Genomic DNA, 14,314 nt, shown 5'->3' on the forward strand with positions numbered 1-14,314 from the left:
CACAGGCCCGCTGCAGTTTGCTTAGCAGGCAAACAGGTTGATGGATGCTGCAGTCCTACGCTTCATCCTGCACCACCTCGACCACCCAGGATGCTTGAGCTCAGCTTTCAACATCATCAACCCAGACGTCCTCCACCAGAAGCTCACTCGGCTCAACAGTACCAGACTCCCTCTGTCGGCGGATCATCAGCTTCCTGACTGACCAGCTGCAGCAGGTGAAGATGGTCAAGAAGCATCTTCTCCCACTCAAGATTGATCAGTGCCGGCGTCCCCTAGGAGTGTGTTCCCTCACCACTCCTCTTTTCTCTCCACACAAATGACTCCACCCCAGCGGAACCGTCTCTAAAACTCAGGAAGTTGACATTACTGTCGTTGATCTGATCCAGGACGCTGATGAGTCTATAGACAGGAGTTGGATTGGCTGGTCCACTGGTGCTGTCAAAACCACCTGGAACTTTCCCTTTTCAAGACGATGGAGATGACGGTGGACTTCAACAGACACTAACCCCCTACACAGCCTCCCCTCACCAACCTCTACAGCAATGCAGCTACTGTGGGTAACTTCCAACTCCTTGGAACCGCCTTTTCTCGGGAACTGAGCTCGTCCCCACACAGGGAGTACAAACATCCACAGGAGCTGGTGGTCATCTGCTACACAGCCGTCATTTAGTCTTGCCTGTGTTCATTCATCACTGTGAGGTTTTGGCTCATCCTTGTAACAGGAATAAACTGCAACACACTGCAAAAACGGATCTAAAAATAAGTAAAATGTTCTTAAAAGTTAGTGTATATGTCCTTGATTTGAGCAGGTAAATAAGATTATCTGCCAATGGAATGAGTATTTTGACCCCTAAAATAACATAATTAGACATCCTGCCCTTGAAATAAGATGATGGAGATGAGTTGTTCCTATTTTAAGTGCAAAAATCTTATTCCATTGGCAAATCATCTTATGTACCTGTTCAAATCAAGGACAAATACACTAATTTTGAGAACATTTTACTTATTTTTAGTTCCGTTTTTGCAGTGCAATTCTGCAGAGAGGATCATCAGGGTAGACCTTCCCTTCAACCATGTTTTGTACATGTCTAGGGTCAAGAAAAGGCTGGCTAATATCTCTGCAGACCTGCACATTCTGCACACATATAGACTTGTACCTTCAGGTCGGGGCTATGGAGCGGTAATTGCCAAAACCAGCTGCCACGGACAGAGTCTCTTCCCCAACGCTGTCTCTCTGATCACAATGAACAACTGACAGCTTGAGTCGTCAGCTATAGTGCTGTGAAACAACATAAGCATATTTGCACTACCTTCCCTGTTTTGCTTTTCTTTACATGTAAAACAAACCCACATGTACATAACTGCTGCTTATACCTAATGTGTGTAAGCTGTGGTCGCTGTAAACAAAGTCAAAGTGCTTGATTATGCACACAATCTGATTGTGTGCACAAACAAATCAGATCAAAAATCAAAAACAGTCAATTTTGCCAAATAAAAAGTTACAGAAGTTCCAAGTTAAAATACACAAGAATGTTAGAGAGCCAGGAGAAATTATTAATCACAGCACTTTAAAAAAAATCACACATACTTGACAGGAAAGGATAAAGAAATGGTTTCCTTGCATTATATAAACTAATAAAATAATTTTTTTTGTAATCTGCTAAAATAGAAATTCATTCTTTTATTTTTCTAAGAAAAAAATACTTTTGTTTACATTTGGGTTTTTAGCAGTCTGCTAATTTATGGCATACCTGTCATGACCCCCGTGTTCATTCCTGTTCTGGTTAAGCTTATTAAACAGAAATGTTTGCATAACCTTATAAAAAAAATATCAGTAATAATTGTGTAATTATGTAACACTTTAATCAATTACATTTCAATATATCGACAGCAACATGACATTCTCTGTATAATCTTACTGGTCCAACACACCTTCTCTCCAGGGATAGACAGGCAGATACAGAGGAGGACAGCCTTGCTGGCAGTCCTTTACAGCTGAAGCGGAGCAGTCTGACTCCGAGTGAAAAACAAGAGGACGCTGACAACCAGAAGAACTCCACCAGGGCCAGTCAGGCCGGCCTCAACTGCAACGCTGTCCACATCCCTGTCACTATCACTGCCCCACCTGGAGAAACCATCATCATACCCAGTGAGTACAGCCTTTCTTTTTAGATAACGTTAAACTTTAGATTTCAAACATTCGCTGTATTTTCTAAAGTAAATGTGGAGTTCTTAGTGAACTTTTAACTTAATTGATTTTTAAGTAATTTGAATAAAGCTCAATCTTTAAAACACCCTCTATTCGGTGTTGGCTTTTCTCTTTTGACAAAAAAAAAAAAAAGAGCATTGGGCTATCAATTCCCAGTGTGTATAGCCCGGGCCTCCAACTCATATTACAGAAGCAGTCTCATTAGGATTCAGGCGAGCAAGTAGTCAAGTCACAACAAGCAATAATTCAATTAAATTAAGCTGGTGAAGATTCTCAGTCATCCAGGTCATGGTCATTCCAAAAAAAAAGGTAAAAAACAAAGCAACTGGACTTGTTTTCCGTAGTTGAAGACGTTTCGCTTCCTCTCCCGGAAGCTTTCTCAATTCAAAAAGTCTGGAGTAATGATGAGTAACAAGCTTTATACCATACCAAACAAAGGCCTGTAATGGCTTAGATAACATGCAAATTCAACCGAAACAGGACCACCCCTTAGTAATGGGCGGTCGTAAAAACCATTAAGCCAGCGGAATGGACCGAAACTGGTCCACTCCTCTGTAACGAGGAGTCGTTAGAGTTGTTATTGGCTTGGCTTAAAGGAACAATGTTTTAATCACCTGAATGAGGGTGAGAGTTAAGTTGACGATTGGCTGGAATTAATCCTATAGCTGTGTTGTAAGTTTTTGAGAGTTGGAACCTAAGGCCTCCTCCTCTGTTTAAGGTTGGTCTTTCTCTCTTGACGTAGATGGCTTCCTTCACACCCCTTTCAAACCATCTGTCTTCTTTGTCCAAAATGTGAACATTTTGGTCCTCAAAAGAGTGTCCTTTGTCCTTTAGGTGTAAGTGGACAGCAGAGTCTTGACCTGAGGAGGTAGCTCTCCTGTGTTGAGCCATGCGTCTGTGGAGAGGTTGTTTGGTTTCTCCAATATAAAGATCAGAAGCTTGTTACTCATCATTACTCCAGACTTTTTGAATTGAGAAAGCTAATTTAATTGATTTTGGAATCAATTAAATTAAATTTTATTTATATAGCGCCAATTAATGAAACATGTCATCTCAAGGCACTTTCCAAAGTCAAATTAAATCAGATTATACAGATTTGGTCAGATTATATAGATTGGTCAAAAATATTTCCTATATAAGGGAAACCAGTTGATTGCATCAAAGTCCCGACAAGCAGCATTCACTCCTGGAGAAGCGAAAAGCTACAGGGAGAGTCGTCTGCATTGTCCATGGCTTTGCAGCAATCCCTCATACTGAGCAAGCATGAAGCGACAGTGGAAAGAAAAACTCCCCATTAACGGGAAGGAAAAACCTTCAGCAGAACCGGGCTCAGTATGAACGCTCATCTGCCTCGACCAACTGAGGGTTACAGAAGACAGAGCAGAGACACAACAAGAGAGACAAAAAAAATCACAGAAGCACACATTGATCCAGGACAGCCTCTAACGACCAAGTGGAGTGACGGTTGAATCATTGATTTGCATGAAACCTGGACTGTGCCCAGGAGGATGGGCCTTCTAGGCGCATTACTAGCTTCACTACTCTTTAGCGCCAATTCATGAAACATGTCATCTCAAGGCACTTTACAAAGTTATACTTTGACAGAAAATGTAATTTAAAGATAAATAAGTAAGCTTTACACTGAGCTGCTATTGAGTTGACATCAAATAACTGGTAGCTTTATTCTAGGTTACTATTTGCTTGACTCTAAGTAGCTGTTAGCTGGACTTTTAGCATTAGTTAGTTAGCTTGACTCAGTAGGTGTCAGATGCAAGAACCTGGAGTTTGTGAACTGATGTTGAGACATACTAGGGCTGGACGATAATTCAATAACGATATATATCGATTGATAGACATATATTGATGATATGAAAAAAAAGAGTCAGTAAAAAGTTTTCCTTCCTTTTGCATTCTAGCCTATCATGTAGTTTAATATTAGTCATTACATCCTCCCAACCAATCACAAACACCGATTCAGGTATGCTCCGTCACTAAGCTCCGCCCCCTTTAAAGAGTTCAGAGAGCACGCGTTCTTTTTTTCTTTTTTAAAAACGTGCAGCTTTGGCAAAAAGTTGGTTGAATAAACGGTTGAGTTTGAATTCAGTGTTTGTGAGTTCTGTATCTAAAACTAATTTGCTAAACAACCGCATTAAATGGCCAGGGCTGCACTTAAAACATATGTTTTAAATTTGTTGATAATTATGGAACATCGATCAATATGATTTTTAATTTATCGATATGCTTTTTTTCTATATCGTCCAGCCCTAAGACACACTGCAGAAAATGCCATCTCAAATAAATAACCACTTGCTATATTGTTCTTTGGTCTTTAACCTCCAAATCTATTGCAACCAATTAGCAAGTAATGAAAACATTGATCCTCTAACGATTTGCCAAAGCAGAATTAGTCAAACGAATGCTGCTATAACCAACCTTTGCCTTTCTAATCGAAACAAATTTCACCTGTATTGCTGTTACGTCTTAGGTTGCTGTAAATTTGTGCTATTTATATGTTGTTGTTGTTTTTTTTTGCTTTACACCAGTGAACAACATCGATTGTGACAACTTCCAGCTCAGCGACGAAAAGAAAGATCTGGAAGAGGAGGAGGCAGCTAACGGGCCTCGGCAGATCCTTCCCTACAGCTCAATGTTCATCTTCGGACAAACAAACCCGTAAGGCTCCACTGGAGGGGGTCTGAGACAAATCACAGAAATAAGCAGAAAGATTTCAGCCCTCTTAGTGATACTACAGTAACAAACAAGCAAGTGAATTGTTGCGTTAGAGATGAATAAATAAAACTTAGCCCTTCTAATTGGTGTAATTAGATTTTATTTCTTATTGATTCAAAAAGTTATCTTTTTGGAATTGTTTTCATTCCTCTTTTGAGATACAATGTTAATATTTTTTCCATATTTTAAACCTAGAAAAGGTTTGTTTTGTCACTGGTAGAATATTTATTAAAATAAACAGAATTTATTTTTAATTTTTTCATCCGAAAGCACAAAAGTATGGAGGACCAAGTCTTCCATAATTAAAAATAAATACAGAAATAAAAAAATGCTCAATAAATAAATATGCATATGATTAATTGGCACCAAAAATAAAATACACAAATAAATGTAGGTAGAAATTAAATTATACAGTCAGACATAAATGTATATATTTCTTTTAATTAGCTACTTTATTTAATAATTACAAAAGTGATGTTAGCCACTGATTCAAGTTGAAAATGTCACACCAAAAAGCATCCAGCAAAACAAATTAATGATGTAAGAGTAAAACTAATTATCTTTACTGTATTATCTTGCGAATTCTGTTACAAATGCGAAACAAACTTTTACATTAATATCTTGAGAAAGCAATTTTTTTTTTTAGATAAGATAAAAAAGGCTTTGAGAAAAATCTGCTTTTGCTAAAATCAAAATTTTTGACAGCAGAGATTGCTTTTTCTGTGGATGATGTTCCGCATTTTTCCAAAATCAGGATCAGATTTACTGCTAAGGGAACTTTTACACTGACATACTTTTCTCTATTGGTGCAAAGAGCAGAGTAGCAATGAATAAACATAAGAACTGACACAGAAGAAATATAAAATAGAAAGTATATATATATATATATATATATATTACAGCAAGAAAAATCAGGATAATCCAGGTAATATTTCCTTTTTTCAAGAGAGACCTGGGCATAAAAGCAGAAAACGATTCAGCAATTAAATGCAACAACACCTAAAGAAACAAAACAGTTATAAAATAATATACCGCATGAACAAGTGACAAGACCAACCTCGAGCAAACACAAAGAGCAGCTGTACCACTTCCAACAAAATCTTGTTCATTTCTACATTATTCCTGGAAACAGATGCTGCTTATTTAAACACCATTTTTCCTAATTATGTTCCGTCTCTGGGAACAGGCATTTGTGAAATATCTGCAGTTGGCAGACCTCACTGCGTGTGGTATTCACATATGCACACACAGAGATAAGAGGGTAACAGCCCTAGCAGAGATTTACGCTTTAAAAACCCTCCCAGGGGAAACTCTGGGGACATCCGAGGAGGCCGATTTAAAATGAGAGATGGCATACACAGAGTAGTGCTATGCATGTTTTCCACATTCTATGATAAAACATGAAGCACATTAGTAAACATTATCAAACTTCAATGGATATAGTACAAAACAATAATCCGATAAAAGCAAAACGGTTGTAGAAACCAAGTTTTTCCTTTCCTTAAGCAAGATACAGGATTGATTTCTAAGAGCAAAATCTAATTTCAGATGTAACTGGTACTCTTCCTTCAGATGTAAAGTAAGATTTACAATTTTGATTTCAGCCCCTTGAACGGTTTTGATTTTATGAAATTAGACATCTCTCTGCCATTTGAAGATAGAAATTTTTCAGTATTAAACTCAAACTTCAGCTATGATAACTTGAACTGACCTACATTAATATTAACTAGGGATTAAATAACGGACGGAGAGGAATGTCATTTGCATAAACATGGAATTTGGTATTATTTAAAAAAAATTATATACAGGATGAAAAGTAATAGTCCTGATATGGAGCCCTGAGGGACTCTTTTGAATGCTAGGAGAAGCACAGATTCTGGTTAAAAATTGGTTGGATTGTCACAGTAGCTTTGTTCACATGCACAAAATATCACGATCAGATTAAATAATCGGATTGTACCGTTAATAAGCACAATCAATTAATCTGATTATAATGTGTGTGTAGATGCACCTGGTTTTATACAGAATAGAACCACTCTGGCATCCGCAGTTATCAAATTCCCCTAAAAAAAAAAAACACAGAGGAAGAAGTACTTCCAGCTAAACAAAAAAAAATAAAAAAAAATAGTAAGCAAAGAAGTATTATACGAGTTTGGTGGCCACCGTCAGCACTAAGAAGATTTTTAGACAAAAAATAAGTGTAAAAAATTGCACAGTAACATTAAAGTAACACCCTTAGGCTTAGTTTATACAGTTTATCTGCAGAAAACTTTATAATGGGGTGAATAAATTTGAATGAATTCAGCCATTTTTGTTTGAGCTGAAACATTTACGTGACAAAAAGTAAATACATAAAAAAAACCCAGCATAAATCTGTAAGAAGCCCTTTTCCCAGAAAAGGTGAGTGCTCTGTGCCGCTCACCTCTTCACGTGTTCGCGTGGTCTTGCAGGGTGCGACGCCTGTGTCACTATGTGGTCAACCTGCGCTACTTTGAAATGTGCATCCTGATGGTCATCACCATGAGCAGCATCACGCTGGCAGCCGAGGACCCGGTGCAGGCCAACGCTCCGCGGAACAACGTGAGTCGAGCCGACAATCCGGGCCTCATAAATAAACATCCGGGGCGAGCGCAGCAAACGCATGCAGACGTGCATTTGCATGGAAATGTGCATGGTCATGCAAGTGAATGGAGATGATTTTTAAATCATTCATTTGGACTGAAAGGGCTCTGCTGTCTGGTCATGTGGAGGTACAAGTGAAGGAAAAAAACACAAAGAAGCTTCATTAAAGTGTTTTTTATTGACTTATTTTATTTATATTATTCAAAAATAAGTTTAAAATTCATACACACAACACTAGCAAACTGATGCATCTTGAATGAAAAGGAGCAGAGAGAAGAGCAATCTTATATCATCTGCCCCTTAACTTATCTTACAATAATTGTGCATCAGTTCTGTTACTTAATCTTTTTTTACAGTACTTACATCCATCTTGTCTCAGTTATCCATATTTGCTGTAATTACATTTTACAGTATTCAAAAATATTATATTGCATCATTCAAACTCAACTCAAAGTGCTTTACACAGAAACAAAAAACATGTAAAACACAAAAACCTTTCTGCTTCAGAGAGCATTATATAGAAAAGAAACTCTAAAATGTATCTTAATAATATATCATTGTTATTATTATTATTGATTATCAATTTGGTCACAAACCACTGAATAATTCCATAACTTCATATTTACTCAATACACTTAATTTAATAAATTTTTTAACTACTTTTTAGACCTTGTTTCTTTAATTTCTTTGTTGAGGTTATTCCATAATTGTACACCTTTCACCTTTCACTCCATTTTTTTTTTACTGTGGTTCTGAATCTAGGCTTTTTAAAGACTCCTGTTCCTTTCTAGTTATAACTACTTGCCCTCTTTTCAAACACATTTTTAATATTTATTGGTAAAATATTTTTGTTTGCTTGATACATTATTTGTAACATTTTTAAATCAACTAAGTCATGAATTTTAAGTATTTTATATTGTATGAATAATGGATCGCAAGGATCTCTAAAATGACTATTGCTAATAATTTTTAGACTTAGACAAACTTTAATTGTCATTTTGTATGTACAGAGTGCATACAAAATTAAATTTCGTTGCATACAGCTTACGACAATGTAATGAGATTGTAATTGATATAAAATAACATTACAATATAGTATTCAGCGGTGATAAGAAGGAGGAAAACAGTTTCTAAAAAATTGTGTGTAGAAGAATGTTAAACCATGTTTATAGTGCAAAAATAATGGTGCAAAAAAAGGCATTAATTAGAGAAGTTCAATGTTGGCAGTGCAAATTAAGAGCTCTTTTTTGCTAAATAAATAATGGCTGTATATAAGTTTTATTTGTTGATCCCCAGATTTCTATACAATAAATTAGGTATGGGACAGTGAAAGAGGTGTACAATTTAAACAAACCAAACATATTTGGTGAGACTCTTACTCTGAGGTGTATCAGCGTGTCCTGAGCTGACCCTGCAGTTGAAGCGCTGTTAAAACCATGACAGAGTGAGGCACACATCCAGATTAATCTCTTATTTTTCTTGATGTCCACCCGTGACATGTTAGCCCATGTTGGGAGAAAGATGCACGGCGACGTGTGACCCGAGCTTTTTCCATTAGACGGACAAGCACAGCTAATTAGCATTTCAGTCAGGGCCGCGGAGGCGAGCTGAGGTGAAGCTGTGCGTACGTGTTTTTGTGCGTTTGAGCAGACGTGCGTGTGCAAACAGAGCCTGAGACCTCTGACAGGATGGAGAAGCACACGCGTGACCAGTCGACCTCCAAGGAGTCTGTAGAAGCAAACTCCAGGCTGGCGACTCATCGTAAACCTCTTTGCTGTGTTTCCAGGTCCTCAAATATCTGGATTATGTCTTCACCGGAGTCTTCACCTTTGAGATGGTGATAAAGGTGAGAAGAGCTGAAGAAAAAAAAAATGATTTCACTGTTTTAGCCTCAGTATTTTTTGCTAAAGTCTTCACACCCCTGAATCTTTTCACGCTACAAACAAAGACCTCAATGTATTTTACTTCAGTTTACTTTCCAACACACATGTACCGCATGATTGTGATGCCCTAAATAAAATCTAGCCTAACAATTGTCTTCAGAAGTCACCTAATTAGTGAAAAGAAGTCCAGCTTGGTGTGATTTAATCTCAGTTTAACTCCAACGTTTCTGTGAAGGCCTCTGAGGTTTGGTTTGAGAACGTTACAGAACAACCAGCATTGTGAAGAACAAAGAACCCAGCAGATGGGCTCAGGGAGAAAGTTCTGGTTCGGTTTAAAGCAGGGTTAGGTTCTACAACAACATCCTGAGCTTTGAACATCACCCAGAGCTCTTAAGGGTGGACTACCTGCAGGTAGCATGAACATCCGGCTAAACTGGCAGGTTCAGGCCAGGACCAGATCAGAGAAGCAGCCAGGAGGACCCACGGTAGCTCTGGAGGAGCTGCAGAGATCCACAGCTCAGGTGGGAGAACCTGACAGAATATCAACGACAACAGTAATGTCGAGAAGAAAAGTCGATGAAAGAAAGCCGTAAGAAGTCCAGTTCGCAGGTGGAAACGTTTGGAAGAAGGAGATCTAGTCGGATGAGACTGAAAAAAAATGAAGCAAATTATTTAGTAAAGCTGTCTGTTCGATAAGATAAGATAAGATAAGATAGTCTTTATTGATCTCACAATGGAGAAATTCACTCGTCACATCGGCTCATACAAGAAGGTGCATTCAGTTATATACAGTGAATCTTCATATCTACAATGGATCAAAAGAATAACAAAAAAAAAAATACAAAAAAGGAAATAGGAATGTAAATGTCTCATTTACATTCTTAGTGGTCTAATATCACAGTGGTTCTGATATCACAGCAAACCTGCCGATGATTAAAAGCTGAAGAGATGGCAAAACAAAATCGTCTAATTTACTGAAGGATTTTGGAGCTTTCTGAAGAGCCTTTGTTTATTTGATGCTTATTTATTGTATTTTATGATGGCAGTTTTTATTTTATTTGATGTTTTTAGCACATCTAATCCAAATCTCTCTCTCTCTCTTGGTAGAGATCTCTGAAGGCTGACACTTTGTCCTTTTTAGATTATTTTCTAAAGTGACCTTGCTTTCTCACCGTTTTCTCCTCATGTCTAACGTCTGACTCCAGATGATCGACCTCGGACTGCTCCTCCACCCCGGCTCTTATTTTCGGGACCTTTGGAACATCCTTGATTTTATTGTGGTCAGTGGAGCTCTGGTGGCCTTCGCCTGCTCGTAAGTCACTTTAATCACTTCCTGTTGTGATGCACATCACTTTATGTTGGACTAGAGCCATAAAACTACACATTACTGAAATAGTTCCCAGCCGCCATGTTGTCTCCACTCTTTGTGGCTCGGCTCTTGCTGCTTGTGTCGCCTAATTCGCCTCGTGTTCTTGAACGTCAGGCTTCCATGTAACCTGGAGGTTATTCGTCTGTCGCAAACAAGTCATATTGCTCTTTTGTTTGCTTCACTCAGCCTTTTACTTTGTTTTAAATGTACCAGTAGTTCATGAAGGTCAGAAAACCTTTGTTCTTTGCACTATTAAGGTTTTGTTTGCCGGGTAATTGCAGCTTTGCAGTCAATCCCTCACACAGCGTCAGGTAATTGCAGACATTTGCAGATGTAAAAGGCACATGGTTCTCACATTTATTGGTACACTGTGGCAAAGATGTGTAATTAATCACAGAACATTTCATATTAGCACATAATCTCAAACTTGAAAATGTAACTTTTGAAATAAGCATATGTATTCAGTGGGGAAAATCAGGCCAGGAAATAATAAATAAATAAATCACAGATTGAACAGTTAAAGAGTGTTTTCATTACAGGAAGCTTTTTTTGGGGGGCTGTAGATAAATTTTGCAAGCCTTAGTTATTAAAGATCTGTGGATTATTACAAACTTCTTCAAGGTTAAAACTAGTTTTAATTCAGTTTTAGAAACCAACGAGTGCAGCCATATTCTTTAATAGTTTCAATGCGTTTGTGGTTGAAAAGGTAATGAAGTAAATCCAAACACTAAAAAGTAGAGTTGTCTCTTAAATCAATCATACACATCCTGATACTTGCTTGTGTGCAGCAAAACCAGGAAAGGAGTTCCAGTTGCAAAGATAAAAGCCGTTTGGTTCACCATCAGCAATAAAACCATAACCAGTGATTATATTACAGCAATTACACCTTATAACTTACTTTTACAGTTTTCTGGGAGTTTGTTTCAGATCAGTGGAGCATAGCAACTAAATGCTGCTTCTCCATGTCTGGCTCTGGTTCTGGTTCTGGTTCTGGTTCTGGTTCTGCAGAGCAGGCTGGAGCCAGAAGACCTGAGTAGTCTGTAGTCTGGAGGGTCTGGAGGGTTGATGCCCTGATAACAAGTCAGAACCGGGTCCATGTTCTCTACGTTCTTAGTCTTAGTGAGGACTTCAGAACCGGGTCCATGTTCTCTACGTTCTTAGTCTTAGTGAGGACTTCAGAACCGGGTCCATGTTCTCTACGTTCTTAGTCTTAGTGAGGACTTCAGAACCGGGTCCATGTTCTCTACGTTCTTAGTCTTAGTGAGGACTTCAGAACCGGGTCCATGTTCTCTACGTTCTTAGTCTTAGTGGAAGGACTTCAGAACCGGGTCCATGTTCTCTACGTTCTTAGTCTTAGTGAGGACTTCAGAACCGGGTCCATATTCTCTACGTTCTTAGTCTTAGTCAGAACCGGGTCCATGTTCTCTACGTTCTTAGTCTTAGTGGAAGGACTTCAGAACCGGGTCCATGTTCTCTACGTTCTTAGTCTTAGTGAGGACTTCAGAACCGGGTCCATGTTCTCTACGTTCTTAGTCTTAGTGAGGACTTCAGAAGCGGGTCCATGTTCTCTACGTTCTTAGTCTTAGTGGAAGGACTTCAGAACCGGGTCCATGTTCTCTACGTTCTTAGTCTTAGTGAGGACTTTAGAACCGGGTCCATGTTCTCTACGTTCTTAGTCTTAGTGAGGACTATAGAACCGGGTCCATGTTCTCTATGTTCTTAGTCTTAGTGGAAGGACTTCAGAACCGGGTCCATGTTCTCTACGTTCTTAGTCTTAGTGAGGACTTCAGAACCGGGTCCATGTTCTCTACGTTCTTAGTCTTAGTGGAAGGACTTCAGAACCGGGTCCATGTTCTCTACGTTCTTAGTCTTAGTGAGGACTTCAGAACCGGGTCCATGTTCTCTACGTTCTTAGTCTTAGTGGAAGGACTTCAGAACCGGGTCCATGTTCTCTACGTTCTTAGTCTTAGTGAGGACTTCAGAACCGGGTCCATGTTCTCTACGTTCTTAGTCTTAGTGGAAGGACTTCAGAACCGGGTCCATGTTCTCTACGTTCTTAGTCTTAGTGGAAGGACTTCAGAACTGGGTCCATGTTCTCTACGTTCTTAGTCTTAGTGAGGACTTCAGAACCGGGTCCATGTTCTCTACGTTCTTAGTCTTAGTGAGGACTTCAGAACTGGGTCCATGTTCTCTACGTTCTTAGTCTTAGTGAGGACTTCAGAACCGGGTCCATGTTCTCTACGTTCTTAGTCTTAGTGGAAGGACTTCAGAACCGGGTCCATGTTCTCTACGTTCTTAGTCTTAGTGGAAGGACTTCAGAACCGGGTCCATGTTCTCTACGTTCTTAGTCTTAGTGAGGACTTCAGAACCGGGTCCATGTTCTCTACGTTCTTAGTCTTAGTGAGGACTTCAGAACCGGGTCCATGTTCTCTACGTTCTTAGTCTTAGTGAGGACTTCAGAACCAGGTCCATGTTCTCTACGTTCTTAGTCTTAGTGAGGACGCGGACAGCAGGGTTCTGATCCACTTAAGAACTTTCTCTCTGGATGTTCCAGCCGTGTGAATTGCTACAGGAGAACAGAGCGGCGTTCTCTTGGTGGTCGTAGAATCTATTGACCTCAGAGGAACAATGAATGCGCCACGGTTGATTGTGTTGTTTTATTTTTGGTTAAAAACTATTACTGTCTAAGTTTTCCCCTCTGAATACACGCACTCAACTTAGCTTTTAATGACATTTACAGTGTGAGTTTATAGGCGTTTTCTTTTACGCCACATCTTAAAGAACCTTAGTTTGCATTTCTTTAAAGCCCGTTGGACCGGCTGCCTTGTGCATAAAGTTTGCATTGCCCTGCAACAGGTAGTAAAATATTTTTACAGTTTTGTAAACATCAGTAATTTGTTCTAATTCTCAGAACCGTTACTTCTAGTTGACCGTTGCTTTGACAGCGTTGCTCTGTATTTAACATGTTTTCTCTGTGCAGATTCTGCTTTCTAACCCTTCATGTGTCCCAGATTCTCTCGTTGTTTTTATTGCCGTTGCGGCTTCTCTCCGTCTTTTTTCTCTGTTGCTGAGTCTGCCTCTGCCACTTTTATGTCCTCTTTTGTCTTTGTTTCCCGGCTCGGATTGCTTTCAGGAGCCTTATGGGGTAAAGCCCGCTCTTTCTTGCTTCTTTGCCTGTCTGTGTCCTCCCGCTTTCCTTCACGTCCATCAACCCCGTGTCGTTTGAGTCTGCGGTCCTGCGCCGGCCTTCATCTCGCAGCTAAATGTTTCCAGCAAAATGTCACATTTTTGTCATTATCATCAGAGTCGTGATTGAGGAAACTGGCATTTACTCTGTTTTTGTTAAATAGCTTGCATAACCGTGATAACCTGCTTGAAAAGCATCTAGCGTATTAAACGTTTGTAAGTTTTCACATCGACAAAGATACTGTCAAAATTATTTGAATGCCCTAATTCTTTTTTTTTTTCTGTTTTTTTTCACACAACTTTCACACATTTGAA

At 39.1% G+C, this 14,314-nt stretch overlaps 1 protein-coding gene across 8 annotated transcripts in view; it reads left to right on the forward strand.

Moving 5' to 3' along the window:
• Nucleotides 1-14,314, forward strand: part of cacna1bb (calcium channel, voltage-dependent, N type, alpha 1B subunit, b) — a 228,843-nt gene that overhangs the window by 141,887 nt on the left and 72,642 nt on the right. For 7 of the 8 annotated variants that reach the window (XM_036140040.1, XM_036140038.1, XM_036140044.1 and 4 more), the window contains 6 exons: nucleotides 1,944-2,149; nucleotides 4,753-4,882; nucleotides 7,390-7,519; nucleotides 9,348-9,407; nucleotides 10,650-10,756; nucleotides 13,947-13,958. In XM_036140040.1, the coding sequence (XP_035995933.1) occupies nucleotides 1,944-2,149; nucleotides 4,753-4,882; nucleotides 7,390-7,519; nucleotides 9,348-9,407; nucleotides 10,650-10,756; nucleotides 13,947-13,958 (645 nt within the window). The remainder of the gene's footprint in view (nucleotides 1-1,943; nucleotides 2,150-4,752; nucleotides 4,883-7,389; nucleotides 7,520-9,347; nucleotides 9,408-10,649; nucleotides 10,757-13,946; nucleotides 13,959-14,314) is intronic. The other variant, XM_036140043.1, reaches the window with a different exon arrangement.

This window comes from Fundulus heteroclitus, chromosome 8 (genome assembly GCF_011125445.2).
Source record: "Fundulus heteroclitus isolate FHET01 chromosome 8, MU-UCD_Fhet_4.1, whole genome shotgun sequence".
In the NCBI taxonomy this organism is placed as follows: Eukaryota; Metazoa; Chordata; class Actinopteri; order Cyprinodontiformes; family Fundulidae; genus Fundulus; species Fundulus heteroclitus.